Source organism: Leptonychotes weddellii, chromosome 15 (assembly GCF_054177405.1).
Source record: "Leptonychotes weddellii isolate Sample4059 chromosome 15, ASM5417740v2, whole genome shotgun sequence".
Classification (NCBI taxonomy): Eukaryota; Metazoa; Chordata; class Mammalia; order Carnivora; family Phocidae; genus Leptonychotes; species Leptonychotes weddellii.
In genome coordinates this window covers 4155392-4172226 of record NC_138383.1, presented here as the reverse complement: position 1 = coordinate 4172226, position 16835 = coordinate 4155392, and the positions used below count along the sequence as shown (strand labels likewise).

The window sequence follows — 16835 nt, the reverse complement described above, 5'->3', positions numbered from 1 at the left end:
CGTGGGCCGTGCAGTTTGTCTAAGATGTGCTTGATAAGGAAGCCTCAGCACACAGCAGCGCAGGGCCCAGCCTGGGGCGAGGAGCGCCAGTTCCTGGGCGGATCCTGCTGGTGGCCTTGGGGGTGGGAGGGTTGGAGAGAGAGGCCCCAGGCCCCAGGGGTGTGAGCCTCTGTGTGGCGAGGGAGGTGACTGGGGGGGTTCCTGGCTCTCTCTGTTGGAGCTATTATCTTGGAATGCCCAGCTCTAGGCGTGGCCTGGGGAGCTGGGGGGGGGGGGTCTGTGGGTGGGAGAGGCCTGTGCAGAGCACACGAGGGACCCAGCCTCCCGGAGGGACGGGGGCTGAGCTGTGGGGTGCCTGTCTCCCCAAGCTTCCTGGCCTGTTTTGACTCTCCTGTGGGTTCAGTCCCTCATTGCCAGAGCGCCGCTGAGTGCCAGGCTCTGCACGTCCTTCCTGCTCCCCGGTGGCTCTCATTGACGCTCAGCAAGGGTGGCCTGGCCTTGGGTCTCCAAGGTCGAGTGTGGCACTCTGCTGCCAGCCCGGTTTCTCTCTGCCTTATCCCCCTGTCCCCGCCGGGGCCCAGGTCCCTTGCAGCCTGCGTGAAGGGGGGCATTGAGCGGCTGCCGGCAGAGGGGACAGCGGCCCCCAGGCGTCTTGCTGTCAGTGGCCTTTTGGAGGCTCTTTAACAACTGAGCTTTGTTCCCGGCCGAATCTGACCTGGTTCTCTGGAGCGTGACTGCTGGCTGCCTGCAGGCCTCCAGGACAGGAAAAGGGGCAGCGGCAGGGAGAGTAAGATGATCCGGGTCACAGGGTGGCCCTCGAGCCCAGGCTGCCTGCCTTCTCTGGCAGGAACGCGCGTCACCGGTCATCCTCCAAGGGCTGCTGGCTCCAGGCCCCACGCGGCAGGTGTGGGCCCCACAAAGTGCCGGGTGGGGGGGAGGAGGCCTGGGAAGACCTCCGTCCTGCTGGCTGACGCCCCCTGGAGAGTCAGGTCTTCTGCGGGCCTGGGGTTTCAGAGTGGGGCCGAGATAGGATGAGGGGGTGGCGGGGGGCGGTGGTTGTCTGCTGTCCTCTTTCTGGCTCATCCGGGGCAGCTTCCGGGACGTGCAGTGACGCCTGGGTGGTGGCTGGGCCTGCACCTGGGAGCCAGGGGCTGGTCACACAGCCGTGCGAGTCCCTGAGAGCTGAGCCAGGGCCCCCGGTCCTGGCCCGGCCAGGCATGTTGGGGCAGCAGCGGCCGTCTGCCCGTGCTGGAGATCGCTCCTGGGGAGCGTGGTTACCAGGAGGGGCCAGGCGGAGGTAGGCTGGCAGGCGGCCTCGGGCTTGGCCCACACCTCCATCCGACCCGCATCCTGGGGCTCTCACAGACGTCCCAGGGACCGTGCTCCTGTTTCCCCCCGCCAGGATCAGATCCCAGTGGGAGAATAATGCTCCTGTAACCCAAGCCACTTGGAAGTGGGTTAAATCCAATCCCTGTTGTCTTCTAGCCTGTTAAGGACTAATCCGCTCAGTGGGATTTGGGGGTTAGTTCACAAAACGTGCTAAGAAGACCGTGACTTTGGCTCTGTATCCGCAGGTTCAAACACGTGTGTGTGTCGAGGGGCAGGTGTTGGATGGTTTTTGCACAGAGGTGAGCCAGTGTAGACGCTGTGGGGGACACAGGTGGTGGCGTAACCTCCCAGGGCACACGGCGGCAGCAGCGTGAGGCCTCCTGGCCGGTGCAGTGAGGGGCTGAGGGGCCGAGGCGGGGCAGACCCTCAGCTCTGGTGAGCCAGCCATTCTGGACGGCAGCGCCTTCCTGCTAGCTGGGGCCTGACGCTCCAGCTGCCAGACCTCTGCGTACAGTTTTTGGGTTTGTTTTCTTAAAGAAAAGCTTTCTAAAATACACACTGTGCGTCTCTCCTTTCTCTTTTGTCTTTCCACACCTGCCCCCAGTGGTTCGTTTTGTTCATTACTTATTGCCAATGTGAATAGGAAATTGCGAGAGCAAATTCTTCAGTCCCGTCAGTCATAACTTTGATTTCTGTGTGCCCTCGGCCATAGGCACAGCATTTGGTTATCAAAAGGGTATAACGAGGGGCGCCTGGGTGGCTCAGTTGGTTAAGCAGCTGCCTTCGGCTCAGGTCATGATCCTGGAGTCCCGGGATCGAGTCCCGCATCGGACTCCCTGCTCAGTGGGGAGTCTGCTTCTCCCTCTGACCCTATCCCCTCTCATGTGTTCTTTCTCTCTCATTCTCTCTCTCTCAAATAAATAAAATCTTTAAAAAAAAAAAAAAAAGGGTATAACGTATTTTCCCAGAGGTAGGCATTCCCTACGAAACCATTTTGATTCTGCTCTTTCCACCTGAAATCAGATCTCATGCATGGACTGCAGAATTCTAACTTTACTGGCTCTGCAGAGTGCATGTCCCCTGATTGACTTAACCATCCTCTTACTAGCTGCTGACGCTGACCCTCTTCTGGGATGGCGGTGGGGGGGGGGGCACGGAAGGTGCATCTAATCGAGGGTTCTGTGCTGAGGTGAAGATGTTACAGTAGCCGTGCTCCCAGCTGTGGCACATGGGCTGTTTGGATACTGAAAATTTCTCCAGGTAATTAGCTTAATAAAACACTGTACATGATGACTCCTTTTTTCCATCATTCCTGGGATTGCCTCCAAAACCAGAAGAGTGTTCTTATTGCAGCATTCTGTAAGGAGGTTTGATGAACCGAAAATGCCATTTGCTCTGCTTATCAATCTGCTTCGAGGACTGACTTGTTTAAAAGATCAGCCCCGGATCCGTATGGTGGAGCCCCAACCCCCAGTGGGATGGTGTTTGGAAGGGGGCCTTTGGGAGGTGATTCTGTTTAGACAGTCTTGAGGGTGGGGCCCCCATGGTGGGATTGGTGTCCCTATAAGAGGAGGAGACTCCAGTGTTCCCCCTACCCGCCATGTGAGGATAGACAAAAAAATGTTTTTATTAAAAATCAATAAAAGCAAAGACCGGCGAAGCCTTCCACGTATCCCGGGGGCACCTACCTCCTGCTCCGTTCTGCTGTAGTCAGCAGTTTCTCATGGCTTCTCGATTTTCCCTCGGGTCCACTGGCCCTTTGTGAATCTGCTCGTCTTTCTCACGTGTGCAGTTTGTTCATGGTGTGTGTTTCGATGTCTAACCAGGACACAGAAATCACTCGAGGACTTGGAACAGAAGCACTTCCATGTAAGGTCTTTGCTATACGGATGATGGAAAGAAACAGCCATGGGCAGATCCACCTTGTGTGGGGTCTATACAACTCTTAAAAAAAGTATGAACATGATTCCTTGTTTAGAATGAGGAAAGAAATAACACCGGATTGGGCGCCTGGGTGGCTCAGTTGGTTAAGCGACTGCCTTCGGCTCAGGTCATGATCCTGGAGTCCCGGGATCGAGTCCCGCATCGGGCTCCCTGCTCAGCAGGGAGTCTGCTTCTCCCTCTGACCCTCCTCCCTCTCATGCTCTCTGTCTCTCATTCGCTCTCTCAAATAAATTAATAAAATCTTTAAAAAAAAAAAAAAGAAATAACACCGGATTGTAAATTTTATTTTATTTTTTTTATTTTTTTTTTAAAGATTTTATTTATTTATTTGAGAGAGAGAGAGAGCATGAGAGGGGGGAGGGTTGGGAGGGTCAGAGGGAGAAGCAGACTCCCTGCCGAGCAGGGAGCCCGATGCGGGACTCGATCCAGGGACTCCAGGATCATGACCTGAGCCGAAGGCAGTCGCTTAACCAACTGAGCCACCCAGGCGCCCTTATTTTATTTTTTAAAAAGATTTTGTTTTTAGGGACACCTGGGAGGCTCAGTCAGTTAAGCATCTGCCTTTGGCTTGGGTCATGATCCCAAGGTCCTGGGATCGAGCCCCACATCAGCTCCCTGCTCAGCAGGGAGGCTGCTTCTCCCTCTCCCTCTGCCTGCCGCTCCCCCTGCTTGTGTGCATGCACTCTCTCTCTTTCTCTGTCAAATAAATAAAATCTTAAAAAAAAAAAAATACTTGTTACCCTTTAAAAAAAAAAGGTGTGACTTCACACAGAGTTTGTGGTACTGCCACAATTTTTGCCCTACACACACAAGAATTCTGATATATTCTATCTCTAAGATAATTTCTGTTTTAAGAAAGAAATAGGAAAGTATGGGGCATTTGTAACTTTGTATTTATTTCTGACCAGAGATACTTTGTGTTTTGACTCCCCATGGAAGAGAAGTGAATTCTCTGCTTGCAACTTTGTGTCTGGCGATCAGAATGATTTTCCGTGGACTTTCCCGTGGCCTAGTTTCTGGCTCCGCACATTCTACATCTCACTTTCCCGCCACTGCCCACATTTTTCTGGCAGGCACTCAGGTCATGTTCACATCTTATCCCTTCTGATTCCGCACAGCAGACAGATTGGAGTGGTCATCGGAAGGAGTGTTGCTGGACTGCCACCTGGGGATGGCCAGCAGGCCCCTAAGTAAACACAGACATACCTGTGAGCCATGTAAATACAACCCAGCTGAGTCCAAACTATGTATGTATATCTTCCCATCCAACTTGTCCTTGGCGGGAGCCCCCGGATGCCAGCCCCCCCGCCCCCCGCGTACCTTACACAGGAGGAGTGTGATGGGCAGGAACTCAGAGTGGACATAGACAGTGATTTTACCTGATTGGGTATAAGATATTTTCTGTTTTGCAAATTTTACAAAAACGTTTGACCCTGTGGATGTGTTGTTAGGGCCCTTTTCATGCCAGCCAAGGGCCCTGAAGCTTCAGGTTCCTTGGCTTCCTGGAGACAACCTACGGATTAGCAGCAGGAAGCCACCACCCCTCTCCCAGGTCAGAGGGTCAGAGGGAGGAGGTCATGTCCCAAGCCACGATCACCTGATGGTAGTGGGGCAAAGGTGGGCCTGCCCCGCCGGAGCTGCAGCTTTCAGCAGAGACAAGATCTGCTGCTGGAGAAACCTCCCAAGGCAGAGAGAGGGGAAGGATCTACCCCGTTTCTGCCTTGCTCCCACCTCGCAGTCTTCTCCCAAACACCCCACTGGTTGGCAGGCCTGTGGACCACAGCTCTTCTGCCCCTCGAAGGAGAGCCTGGGAGGGGCGAGGAATGGAGGAATACACTCATGCTTAAAGATTATCTGTTGTTTATCTGAAATTCAGGTTCAACTGAGTGTATTTCATATGGCAATGTAGTTTATATGGGTGGGACCCCAGAGTCCAGATGTCTAGGGACCTTGGTCAGCACCGATGGTCATGTGACAGACCGGGCTACCTGGTGAGAGCTGAGCAGAGCCCCCCATGTGCATAAGCTGTTGGCACCTTCCTGACCCGTGAGCCGGACCCCCGTGTTGGCTCCCCACGAGGCTGTGAGGGCCGCCGGGAGAGCCCAGGTCACTTTTGGTCACTGTTGTATCCCCCAGTCCTTGAATGGTGCCCGGTGCAGGGTAGATGCTCAGTAATATTTTCATGAGTCTGCATCTTGTAGATACAGAAACTCAGGCTCAGAGAGAGTGAACACTGGCCCAAAGATGCAGTCAGAGCTTGCGACGTGAGCGGGAAGGCCTCCCCACCTCCCCAGCGCCCTGGATAGCGTGCACTTCTGCGGGCAGCAAAGGCGGAGGCTGGGAGAAGAGGGAGGAGCCTATCTCCTGATCTCAGGTTCTTCTCAAGATAAGCCTAGAATTTGACTCTTCACTCCCACCTGCAACCCTTGACTTTGCTGAAGCCCTTCCCAGCTTCTGTGGGCACGTGTGCCGTAGAGAAAGAGGGGTGAAGACTGTGTGTCCTGGGACCCCCATCCTGGGATCGGAGGTGGAGGGGCGGGTGGCTCCGAGCCAAGGTCGCTGTGACCTCCCCGTTCTTTCCTGAGAGACTCAAACTCAGGGGTTTGAAGACAAAAATTGAAAATGGATTCTTTTCTGTTCTTTATTGAAAATGGACGTTTGTGCAAGTTTCCATAGTGTCTCTTCCTGCAAAATGGTGACTTCTTGATTGGAGGAAGGTACTGTCCTGACCTCATTTGTTGTTGGCACAGAGCAGAACCGGGTGCATGTATGTGTATGTGTGTGTGTGTGGGGGGTGTCACCCTCCCCCTGGGTCGGGATGTCCCGGCTGTGCACGACCCCAGAGGGGCTGGGCACAGCCGCCAGATCCTGGGCGGAGACGTGGCTCTGACGCTGTGCATGGTGTTGCAGTCATTAAAATCATAACTAATAATAGCGTATGAACTCAAGAGTCTAGTGAGATGCCTCAGTGCCTGTTGAACCATTTCGAACTTGTAATTTACTGGGTCCCATCATAAAACCTTGGCCGGAAGGAAGAAATACAGGGCCTTCACACCGACTGCACCCCTGCCTGCATCCCCTGTGGGGGTTGCACGCACAGGGGGATGCCCAGGAGACAGGCCGAGGGGCTCCCCTGGCCGCACGGCTGCTGTGCTGGGTGGGGCTGCAGCTGGGCCGCGGGGCGGAGGGCAGCGCGGGCGCCGGGCGGTTTCCCCGGACCGGTTTTTGCTGCCTGCAGGTGGGCTCTGCCCCCGGGCTGCCACGGTGGCTCCGTGCCCCCACCCGGCACACCCTTTCTACCAGGAAAATGCCACCCGGGATCCCCACCTGGCCCAGCCCTGCCCGGGATCGCCACCTTTCTCTCCAGGACCAAGGAGCCCCCGTTCCTGGTCTGGCATCTTCTTTCCTGCTCCGGAATGCTGCGATTTCATTCGGTTTGAGACGCCGGCCAGGGGCGAGTCCCCCTTTCTGCCCTCTGCTGCCCTCTGCCTCAGTCCCGCGGGCTCGGGGCTCGACCCGGTACCCTTTACTGGTGTGTGTCACTGGTCTGGAGTTTGTGACCGCTTATGAAACAGCCTTTGCACCCAGCCTCGGAGTTTCTGGGGTGCCCGGGTCTAGGAGAGCACCCAGATCCTGAGTTCCCCCAAGCGTCACTGTTCCCTCTGGATCTTATACTAACTTACACTTTGTTCAAATGCATCAGCTCGGGGCAGCCAAGCTTTGAGAATTCCTAATTCTAGATCCCTGGGTTCAGGCTGGCGTATGTGGCTGGTGAATAATAAGCATAAAAATAATTTTAAACTTATTATGATTATGATTGATATGCTACTAATGATAATGATTATATAATTTATCGAGTGCTTACTTTGTGCGAGGCACTGTGCCAGGTGCCCACAGTGTGTGGTGTCGTTTAATCTTGGTCACTCGTGTGCGTGCACTGTGCCCTGTCTGCGGGCTACAGATGGGGCAGCCGACACTGGAACGGAGACCGCATTTCCCGGGGGGGTGGGGGCTGCAGCTAGCGCCTGGCGAACCCTGGATTTGAACCCTGCTCCTCGGACTGCCGGCTTTCCCGCCTCCCGGGCCTCCGGGAACTCCAGCAGTTGGGTCGGGGATGACTCCAGACGGCCAAATTTCAAATCGCCTCCTCTCCTTCAGAAAATGTTTTATTTTAAAGTCACATAAAAATAACTCAATTCTCAACTGGAACAACTGAGCCCTTAGATGGCTTGGAGGCCTTTCCGGCTCCCTCTTCGCTGGACTTGAGGCAGGGCCTGAGGAGTGAGGTCCAAGGAGCTGGATTTCAGTAGCTCTTGGCCGTGGGTCCCTCCCAGGCGGAGGCCTGGCCGAGTGGGCGGCGCTGGGCGGGGAGGTTGTGCGAAGGCGGGAGCCGTGGGCCACCACCTCCCAGGCTCGGGAATCAGCATGCCCAGCATCTTCTCCATGCCAGGGGCTGCCTGGCACCAGCCGCGTGTTTTGGGAAATCGGAAAAACAAACAGCATAAATAAAACAAAAACTCCACCCAAGAAATCTGAGACAGATGCTGTTTTCCTCCTAGCCGCCACTCCAGCTCCACCCCGGGTTTGGGGAGCAGAAGGGGGCTTGGGAACCAGAGGCCCGGGGCGGGGGTGTGGAACCTGAATGGGACCTCGTGCCTTTTACCTTTGCCGGAAGCAGGATAGGGGCACGGGTGGGCGTCCAGCTCTCTCCAGGGGGAGTCGCAGCCGGAAGCGAGTCAATCCACAGGAATGTTGGGCCCATTCCTTCTCTGTTCCTCACCCCGTACGGTTTCCATACTGGGGACTCGCTGGATTCACAGGCACTGCTGTGGCTGACTGATGCCACTCTTAGCCGGACAGTGGGACCCCTGAGTGGCTCGTGTATGTGTGTGTATTGGGGGGTGATGATGAGACGGTGATTCGCATGGGTTGTTACATGCAGTGTAGCTCCCATTCAGGGGTGTGGAGAGAGGTCACAGCCATCGTGGAAGGGAGGCCTGCCGAGGCCGGGGATGCCCTCGCTCACGCCTCAGCAGCCTTGGGAGCAGGGCCTGTCTCCTCCCGCCCTTCCCTGCCCTGGGCAGCCCACCAGAGACATTTCGGGCCCACCCTCTCCCGGTCTTAAGAGAGCTGTCCGTTCCAGAAGTCCAAGGCAGAAGCTGCCCACACGGGCCTGAGGCCGTGGTCCAGGCTCCCTGTCCAGCAGGGCCGGCCTGGAATCCCTGTGCTCTGGTTGGACGTCTGAGGAGGGAAGGTGTTCATCGCTCAGCCGTGAGCAGATGTGCGTCAGAGTAGGTGGGCACTGAGGACGAATGCTTGCGTGTCTGCTGGGTGAGATCACTGTATCAGTCGGGGTTCGCCAGAGAAATAGACCAGTGGGGGAACGGGCTCATGTCGTTATGGAGGCTGAGGAATGCCTATGGGCTGCCATCTGCAAGCTGGACACCCCGGTGTGTGTCCCAGTCCCGACCAGGCCGAGAACATACTCCCTTGCTTTGTTCCGTGCATGCCCACCACACTGGGGGGACGGCTTGCTGCATTTAGTCCATCGATTCAAATGCTAACCTCATCTAGAAACACCCTCCCCCACGACACACACCCCCAGAAACCATGTTTGGCCAAATGTCTGGGCACCTGGGAATGCAGTCAAGTTGACCTGGTGTGGCTGGGGTGGGGTGGGGGGCTCTGTAGGAGAACTTGGCATCTGGGGACGTCTGAGCCTCCCTGCCCTGAAATGGCAGTGGTGACACCTGCCTGGTGGGGGTGGGTGGGGAATGGACACGAGCTCGTGACTGTCCTAGGGCCTCGGCACGTGGAAGTGGTCATGACCGCCAGCATGCCCCCCGGCCTCCTGCCAGGGTCAGCTTGGGCCTCCCTGCCTCCTCAAAGCCTCGCTGGTCACTTCAGGCCCTTGAATCTCCTGCCACGTGCATCTCTCGGCGTTGTTTTGTGGTGTGTGGGTTCAACATTTGGGGCACATCTTGGGGTCCTCCCCAGCCCTGGAAAGAGGCTCAGGCTTAGCGGCAGGTATCTGTCAGTACTAGACCCTGCAGGATGCACCGCACCCATTCTGTTGCTAAATCCAGCTTCCTCCAGACGTGGAGAGCATGTGTGTCCCCGGGGAGCCGGGCATGAGGCCAGGTCTGCAGGTCGCCCTGCTTGGAGCTCTGGAACCTCTGGGAACAGCGCTGGCTGCATCCACTCCCTGTTGCCCATAGTTTAGGAGTGGGTTTGTGGAATGAATGTGGGAATAAATGAATATTCCAATAGACTCTCTGGAGGACTTCAGGAGAAGAGTCAGCACCTCTGACCCCAGCGTTCTGGGTGGGTGTCAGACGGTGGAGGCTGCAGGCAGATTTCTGGGTTAACCCGGGGCCCCTTCTCCGCTCATCTTGCTGTCTGCGGGGAGGGCCTCTGCTGGCCAGCATGGGGTGTCCCTACAGCTTCAAGGGATGGCTTGGTTGCCCAGGCAGCCCGCTTCCGGAGCAGCAGGATCTGGCAGCAGTCATGCTCCCCTGCCACTCCCATGGGTCCCCTTCCTGGCAGCCCCGGGTTTGCTTGGCTTAGCACCTCCTCAAATCCCCTCGAGTCGGGACTTGCCTGCCGTAAGCCTCTCCAGGGAGCACGCACTGGTCCAAGGGTGTGTGTGCCGGGACAGTGCGCGTGCAACACGAGGCCGTGTTAATCTGGGGCTCCGTCCTTGTTCCCTCCTGGGGCTGCGGGAGAGACCAGCTCATCCTCCACCCTCCCAAATCCAGCCCAGCTCTGCCCAGGCCCAGAGCAGAGGGGGCTGGGTCCGGGACTCTGGTGCAGGGACATCTCAATTCACAGTACAGGTAGACGTGCATTATCCCAGGGGGTGGCAGGTGCCTGACTGAGTGACAGCACCCTCACCATCCTGCAGACAGTCGGGGTGGGGGGCGCACACTTGGCCAAGCCCAGATTCTGGAGGTTGATGGGACTTGGGTTCATTCTGGGCTCAACTCCTGGTAGCTGTGTGGCCTCAGGCAAGTTACTCAATCCCACTGAAATTCAGCTGTGAAATGGAGTAGTGAGAGTTACGTGGGAAATGCGTGCAAAGGGCTTGGCCGGTGTCCAGAAGGCAGTGGCTGTCCTTGTGGGTAGCTGCTGGGTCTGGGTGTCACCTGGGAGGACCAGGGCCGCTGGCCCCACAAGCAACTGGTTTCTGGTCCTGGAGCCCATTGCAGGAGCAGAGGTGAGGATGTGCCCTGAGTGAACCACCCCCTAGCGGCCTCGTGTGACCCTTGCCCTCTGCCCCTGTCTTTAGGAGTCACACGGACCTCCAGCAACCGTCTCCGGAAGCTCGGCGACCCCACTGGCCCAGGTAAGTGGCTTGTTCAGCTGTGACCCCCTCTGTTCTTCCGGCCCAGCACTCCGTCCCGCCTGGCCTTCTCGGGTGAGCGGGGCCCCTCGCCTGCGGCCCAGGGAGGCCCTGTCTTTGATGGCTCTGATTCAGGTGGCTTTCAGGCCCACTGACCACAGCTCTGCCGGAGGTAGGCCTCGTGGCGGGGGGGCTCTCTGTAGGGAGGCAGCTCTGGCTCAGGGAGCAGGCCCGCGTGTGCGGGCCAGAGGACAGAGGGGAGAGGTGGATGTGGATGCCATAGGGCCGCCCCTGCTGAGGCGCTGAGGGACAGGTGGCCCGTGGGCGGGTGGCTTTGACCCTGAGCAGCTCTGGGCCAGTCGGTCCACGGACCACTGCTGCTCCCTGCAGAACTGAGGGGGCTCCCGCGACAGAGCAGACACGCAGCGGGGAACAGGTCACAGAAGTGGGCTCTCGGTGGTCTTGGCTGAGCTCTTCTCTCTGCTTTTTCTCTGTGTGTCCATGCGGGTGGCCTCTTTCCAAAGAGGACATTGGGGCCCAGAGATGAAGGATGAAGGGACTCACCTCCCCTAGAGCCCATATCCTCCCTCCAAGACAAGCCCTGCCCTGCAGAGCTTTCTGTGATGGTGGGAATGTTCCACACCAGCCGTAGCGGCCACGTGACTCTCGACCACCTGAGAATACATTAAGTTTATTTTATTCATTCAATCACTTGCGTAGAATTACTTAATTAACGTATTTTAAATTAACTTCCACATAATGTCTACATGTAGCTAGCAGCTGTGAAATTAGACAGCCCCGGATCATTCTGGCTACCCCAGAATTCCTTACCCAGATGTTCCCGAGCCTACTTCCGGGGCCATTGCAAACCTCTCTGAGGCCTACCCGTCAGAGTTGTCACCTGCCCGTGGGCTGGGCACCCCTAGGCTCGTGGGGTGGCTGAGGGGCAGCGCCTGGCAGGGAGTGGGGGTGGCAGTATTGGGGGCGTGTGGATGCATAGGCTGGGATGTCCCCACGGCTGTGTCTGAGGCCCCTTGTGGTGCAGGATGGGGCCGGGTGTGGAAAGGGAAGGGTGACGCCCGGCTGGAGGTCTCCAGGGCGGCTGAATGATTCACATCCGTGGTTAAGCAAGAGCTCCGCCCCCCGCAGCCGCGTCGGGCCACTAACCACTGGACTGCCCAGCCGCCCCTGTCTTTCTGGGGAACTTTTCTCTGGAGCCCTTTGCCTCTGCAGCTGGTCTGCTTCTCTGCCCTTCCAGCAGCCGGGCTGGGTCTAGGGGTCTTGCCTTGTGCTGGGGCTGGGGACGGGCTGCTGAGCTCGGGGGTTGGGGTCTCGGGAGACTGGCGCCCTGGGCCGTGGGGACAGTCTCCTCTGGCCCTTGCTTCCCTGTGCTCAGACCAGCCAGTTCTGTGCCGTCAGCACTTGGCAGCCCCTGCCATGGCTCCGCTTGGAAGCCTAAGGCATAATTTGCCGAAGCCCAGAGCTGCAAGCTGGTGATCTGGGTTTTGCTTGGGACCGCCTGCTGACACACGAAACCCTCTCTGTGGGGGCCTGTGCGGGCTTTGCCCCGGGACACCCTTTCCTTGTCTTCCTGGCTCCTCTAATCCCGGCCATCCTGCAGCTAAGACCGGGGTCCCAGCGGGGTTCTTCCCTGGAACCCCAGCCTCTCAGCCCGCCCCTCTGACCCTCGCAGGATCCCCATTTGGAGCCGCCACCCTTCCTCCCCTCCCCCCAGCCTGACCTCTTGTCGCACACGGCCCGGTCGCCTGTGTCCGGGACTCCGGACCCCCAGTGCTCCCAGAGGGCAAGGGACTATCCCAGCGCATCCTCCATGAGCTCAGATTCTTCACGAGGCTGTTTGGGACAAGGCCGGGAATGGCCGATTCTGGTACAAGCCACAGTCCATCAGCTCAGGCCACACCCACGGTCAAGCCTTTGACGAGCTCACTCACTTTCTGCCCTTTTTTAAAAAATGGAATTGGTAGACATATAAAAAAAACCTGTTAAGACTAAAATAAACCAGCCATGCACCCACCATCCCTCTTGAGAAATAAGGTGTTCCAGGTGTGCTGTGAGCCCCCAGGTGACCCTCTCCATGCCCGTTCCCACCAGGGTGACCACCTGTTTGAATTCAGAACCGGTCACTGCCGGGCACGTCTGTGTTGCGTGTCTGTGGACGACATGCACCTCGTCCTGCGGATCGGCAGCGTCACATCGGGTGTGCAAGGGGAGTCAGCCAGTAGTTGCTCTTTGCTTTTTCACGCGACAGGATGACTTTGAGATTTATCCACTCGGGGTGTGTGTAGCTTTGTTCATTTATTTTGACCGTAGGCGAGGGCTTCTCTGTGTGGGCAGGCAGAGTTACCTACCCACTGGCCTGTTGTTGGAGGTCCATGGAAGGTTTCCTCTGTTACAGACGCTGCTGGAAACGTTCTCATGTGTCCCCGTGCACACGTGTGTGTCCCCAGGCGGATCGTCTGGGCTGAGGGGATGCCCACACTCAGACCTCCCAAGTGGCCTTCCAGTGTGTTCTCCCACGCTCACCCGCTTGCGGTGCCTCGGGCAGCCTCTCTGGGCTGCTGCCTCCGGGCCACTGTCTCTGGCCAACCTTTGCCCTGGTTCCCACAGCTCACACAGCGTTTCCCCTCAGTCAGCTTCTCACCTCCCGCGGCCGGCCCAGCCAGCTGCCCGACCGTCCCCTCTGGGACTCCTCAGAGCCTCTCCTTCTGCCCGGACATCCGGTGTGTTCTGGGTCCTGCTGTTCCTCCTTCAAATACCTCTGAGATGGGTGGCCTCATCCCTGCTGTAGGGGGTTGACTAACGTCCCCCCGGAATTCATGTTCACCCAGAACCTCAGAAAGTGGCCTGACTTGGAAATAGGTCTTAGAAGCATGATTAGTTAAGGACCTGGAGATGAGATCCTGCTGGAGTTAGGGTGGCCCTAAGTCCGACGGCGGGAGTCCTTACAAGAAGGGGAGCAGGGGAGCAGGCCACGTGAGGACATAGGCAGAGATGGAGTGAGGCGGCCACAAGCCCGGGGACGCCAGCACCCAGAGCTAGAAGATGCAGGAAGGGTTTTCCCGAAGCCGCTGGAGGAAGCTGGGCCTTGCCAATACCTTGATTTTGGACTTTGGCCTCCAGAATGGGGAGCGAATCAGCTTCCGTTGTTTTAAGCCTCTTCCTCTGTGGTGATTTGTCACAGCAGCCCCAGGAAGCCCATGTACCATCCCCCTGGGCTCGTGTGGGCGGACGACCCTCTCCCCACAGGAGGATCTCCCTGAAATACTGCTGTCTGGACCGTGTCTCTGCCCTTAATGCAGGTGCCCCATGGGATCCCCTGCAGTTGCTCCCGCCTCACCCCCCCAGTCCTTCTGTCTGGGCTCGCACACCCCTTCCTTGCTCTGGGCCCGGTGAGCTCTCTGCCTCATGCTCAGGACGCCCAACTGTACGCACAGCCTGGCTGCCATCATCACGGCCGTGTGGGCAAAGGCAAAGAGTGTGCCTGGGCCTTGGGGAGCTGCTCAAGGAAGACACAGCCAGAGTCCGGCTGCCCGGGGCCCCCCACGGGCACCCCTCGCTGGTGCTGCCCCTCGCACCCATGGACACCTGCTCCTCCTTCGTTCCTCTCAGCTCTCAGCCTGGCCATCCGCCCAGGTCCTGCTTGAGGAAGCAGGAAATCTCAGCATCGTCCTTGACCTTTGCCCCACCCCCAGCGCCCTCAGGTTGGCAGGTCACAAGATCTTAGCAACTCCCCCTCCCCTCAGATGACCCTTGGATGGGCTGCCTCGTGGCCTGGGCCTGGGCAGGCATCAGTGTCCCTCCTCCTCTGTACCCCGTCTCCCCACGGAGGCTGCTCTATTCCCATCGGCCTTCGGTGGCATTTACTAAGACCCGCCTGCGTGCCCAGGACTGGGCCACAGGCTCCATCCGTGTGATTATCCGAAATAGACCTGATCATGGGCTCTTAAAGAACCCTTAGTTCCCTTTTCCCCACAAGTTAAAGTAAGCCACACAACAGTGTCCATGACGCTTCCCAGCCTGACCCGTCCCCCCTTCCAGGCTCTCACTCCCGCGTCCTCCCTCCTTGGTCTGTGCGCTCCCGCCTTCCCGGGCCCACAGCTCCAGGATGGGCCCTGCGCCTTCTCATCTCTGAAGGCATTGTCTCTCCGGGGTAACTGTGACCCAACCTGTCCATCTCCAAGGTTGGCCTCAGGGGTTTCTTTGTCCTCCTGCCCACAGGGCTGGATGTTCTTACGACACATGGCTAGCAGGCCATACATACTGTTGAATTGAACTTGATAGGACAAGCTTGGGATGGTCGGCCAAAGAACGAGCTTAAAATAGAAATGTCAGCCTTCTTTTGCGTTGGCTGGAAAGTAGCTTTTCTCTTTGTTTGTCTTCCGGTGAAGAAATTCATGGAGAATGCAGTGTCTCTGGGGAGGAGGGGTTGGGAGAAGCACACCCATGCATCAGTAGGCACACGTGGCTGCCATATTGAAGGCGGTAGATAGAGAACGTTTACGTCATCGCAGAACGTTCTGGTGGGCAGTGCTGGTCGGGAGAGTCTACACGTTGGATCTTCAAATTCACTGTTCTTCCAGCGAGCATTTACTGGGCACCTAGTGGGTTCCTGGCAGGAAGTGAAAGACACCAGCTCTTCAGGGGAGTTTCCAGTATTCTCGGGAGAAGTTTCAACCAGGGGGCCCAGGGGCAGACGCTTCTGAGAGCCTGGCCTCCGTACTCCTCTATCCCCTTACAGTCGGGGGCCTTGGGCTCCGGCCGGGCTGCAGCCCAGGGTGGATGGCTGAGCGTGAGGCCTGTTAGTGACGGAATTGGGCCCCGTCTGGGCTGCCTCTCGCCATTGTCTTGGTTCCCTTCCACACTGCCCTGGAAGAACTCCCAGAGCAACAGGCCGGTCCAGGCTGTTAGCACCAGTAAACCCCGCAGCTGTCCCCAGGGCAGAGAGGAGCTGGGTTGTATTTATTTAGGAACAGCCGAAACTTGTTGCACAATAAAGAGTGGAGAGAAGGTTCCTGAGAGGAATGTAGCTGCCCGGGCCCAGAATCCGCCCCGCTCGGGGAGGCTGCCGGCGGCCGGGCTGGGGCGGGCTGCCCACTCTCCTGGCAGGTACGGTAGCCGAGGCGGCTATGGGAGGGTCAGCGGGAGGGGGTCAGGATGGAGCGCCTTTATTTTTAACTCAGGGAAGCAGACTTGAGTGGTGGAGTCTGGGGATGAGCAGGAAATGAACAGAAAAGTCATTTTTTAGAGTGAGAGTTCCCCATATCGTGGAGCTGATTATGGAGGATTCGCGAGTATCTGCATGGGGGCGGGGGCCCAAAGCCTGAGCCCAGAGCCTCAGAAAGCCTCCTTTCAGCCGGGCTCCTCTGCCCCCACCTCCTCATGGCCCCTCCTCAGAAGGCACACCGGGAACGAGGCCACGTTGGTCCTGGGGCCCCTGCTGCCCACATCATGGGAATCATCCTCCTGGCCTGGTGGTGGGAGTTCGGGGCACCCCGGGAACATCTCTTAGCTGTGTGTCCTCTCCCCACGGGGTGCAGGGGGCTTGCAGCTGTGCTTCATGAGGGGGCCTGAGCCATGTCTTTAACGACAAAGCCGTCCTCCAGCTCTTCCTCCTCGCCCTGTACCATGCCCTGTACCACGCCCCTCGCTGGGGATGGGGACATCGATGGGAGTATGCAGATGGTGGGTACAGATCTTTTGGGGGGGTGAAGGACAGAGATACCATCTTGAGGACTGTCTGGAAGAGGCTGTTGGGCAACGGTGCCAACCCCAGGGCGTGGGCTGGCTGGGGTGGCTGGGAGCGGGGGCAGTTTCCCAAAGCTGTGGCCGTGGGGGGTTCCTGCCTCCCCCAGATGGCAGGTGTTGGTCCAATTTGGGAAGTGCTGGGTTGAAGGAAGCCAGCCCCCTCACAGGGACTACTCATTGCATTTACTATGCTAATATGCCGGAGGAATCTAAGGCAGGCTTCTAGTTTTATGTAACCACAGAGCCATGTCAGTGGAGGATGGAGCCACGTGGGGAACCAACTTTGGGGATGCAGGTCCGGCCTGGCCTGGAAGGTTGCTTCCCACCCACCCACCCCCCCGCCCCCCGCCGGGGCGGGGAGAGTGCTGGTGCCTAGACCGGGCCTCGGTGAGCCCTAGGGGGTTGGCGGCCCCCTTCTCCCACGGCCTGGCCTCACCCCACTTCTGCGCCTGGC

General features: G+C 57.9%; 1 protein-coding gene across 2 annotated transcripts in view; it reads left to right on the top strand.

Moving 5' to 3' along the window:
• SEPTIN9 (septin 9) overlaps nt 1-16835 on the top strand; it is a 145631-nt gene that overhangs the window by 4429 nt on the left and 124367 nt on the right. The window contains exon 2 of one of the 2 annotated variants that reach the window (XM_081804405.1): nt 10562-10618. The exons of the other annotated variant lie outside the window; for it this stretch is intronic. Within the exon in view, the coding sequence (XP_081660531.1) occupies nt 10562-10618 (57 nt within the window). The remainder of the gene's footprint in view (nt 1-10561; nt 10619-16835) is intronic. 2 annotated transcript variants of the gene reach the window in all.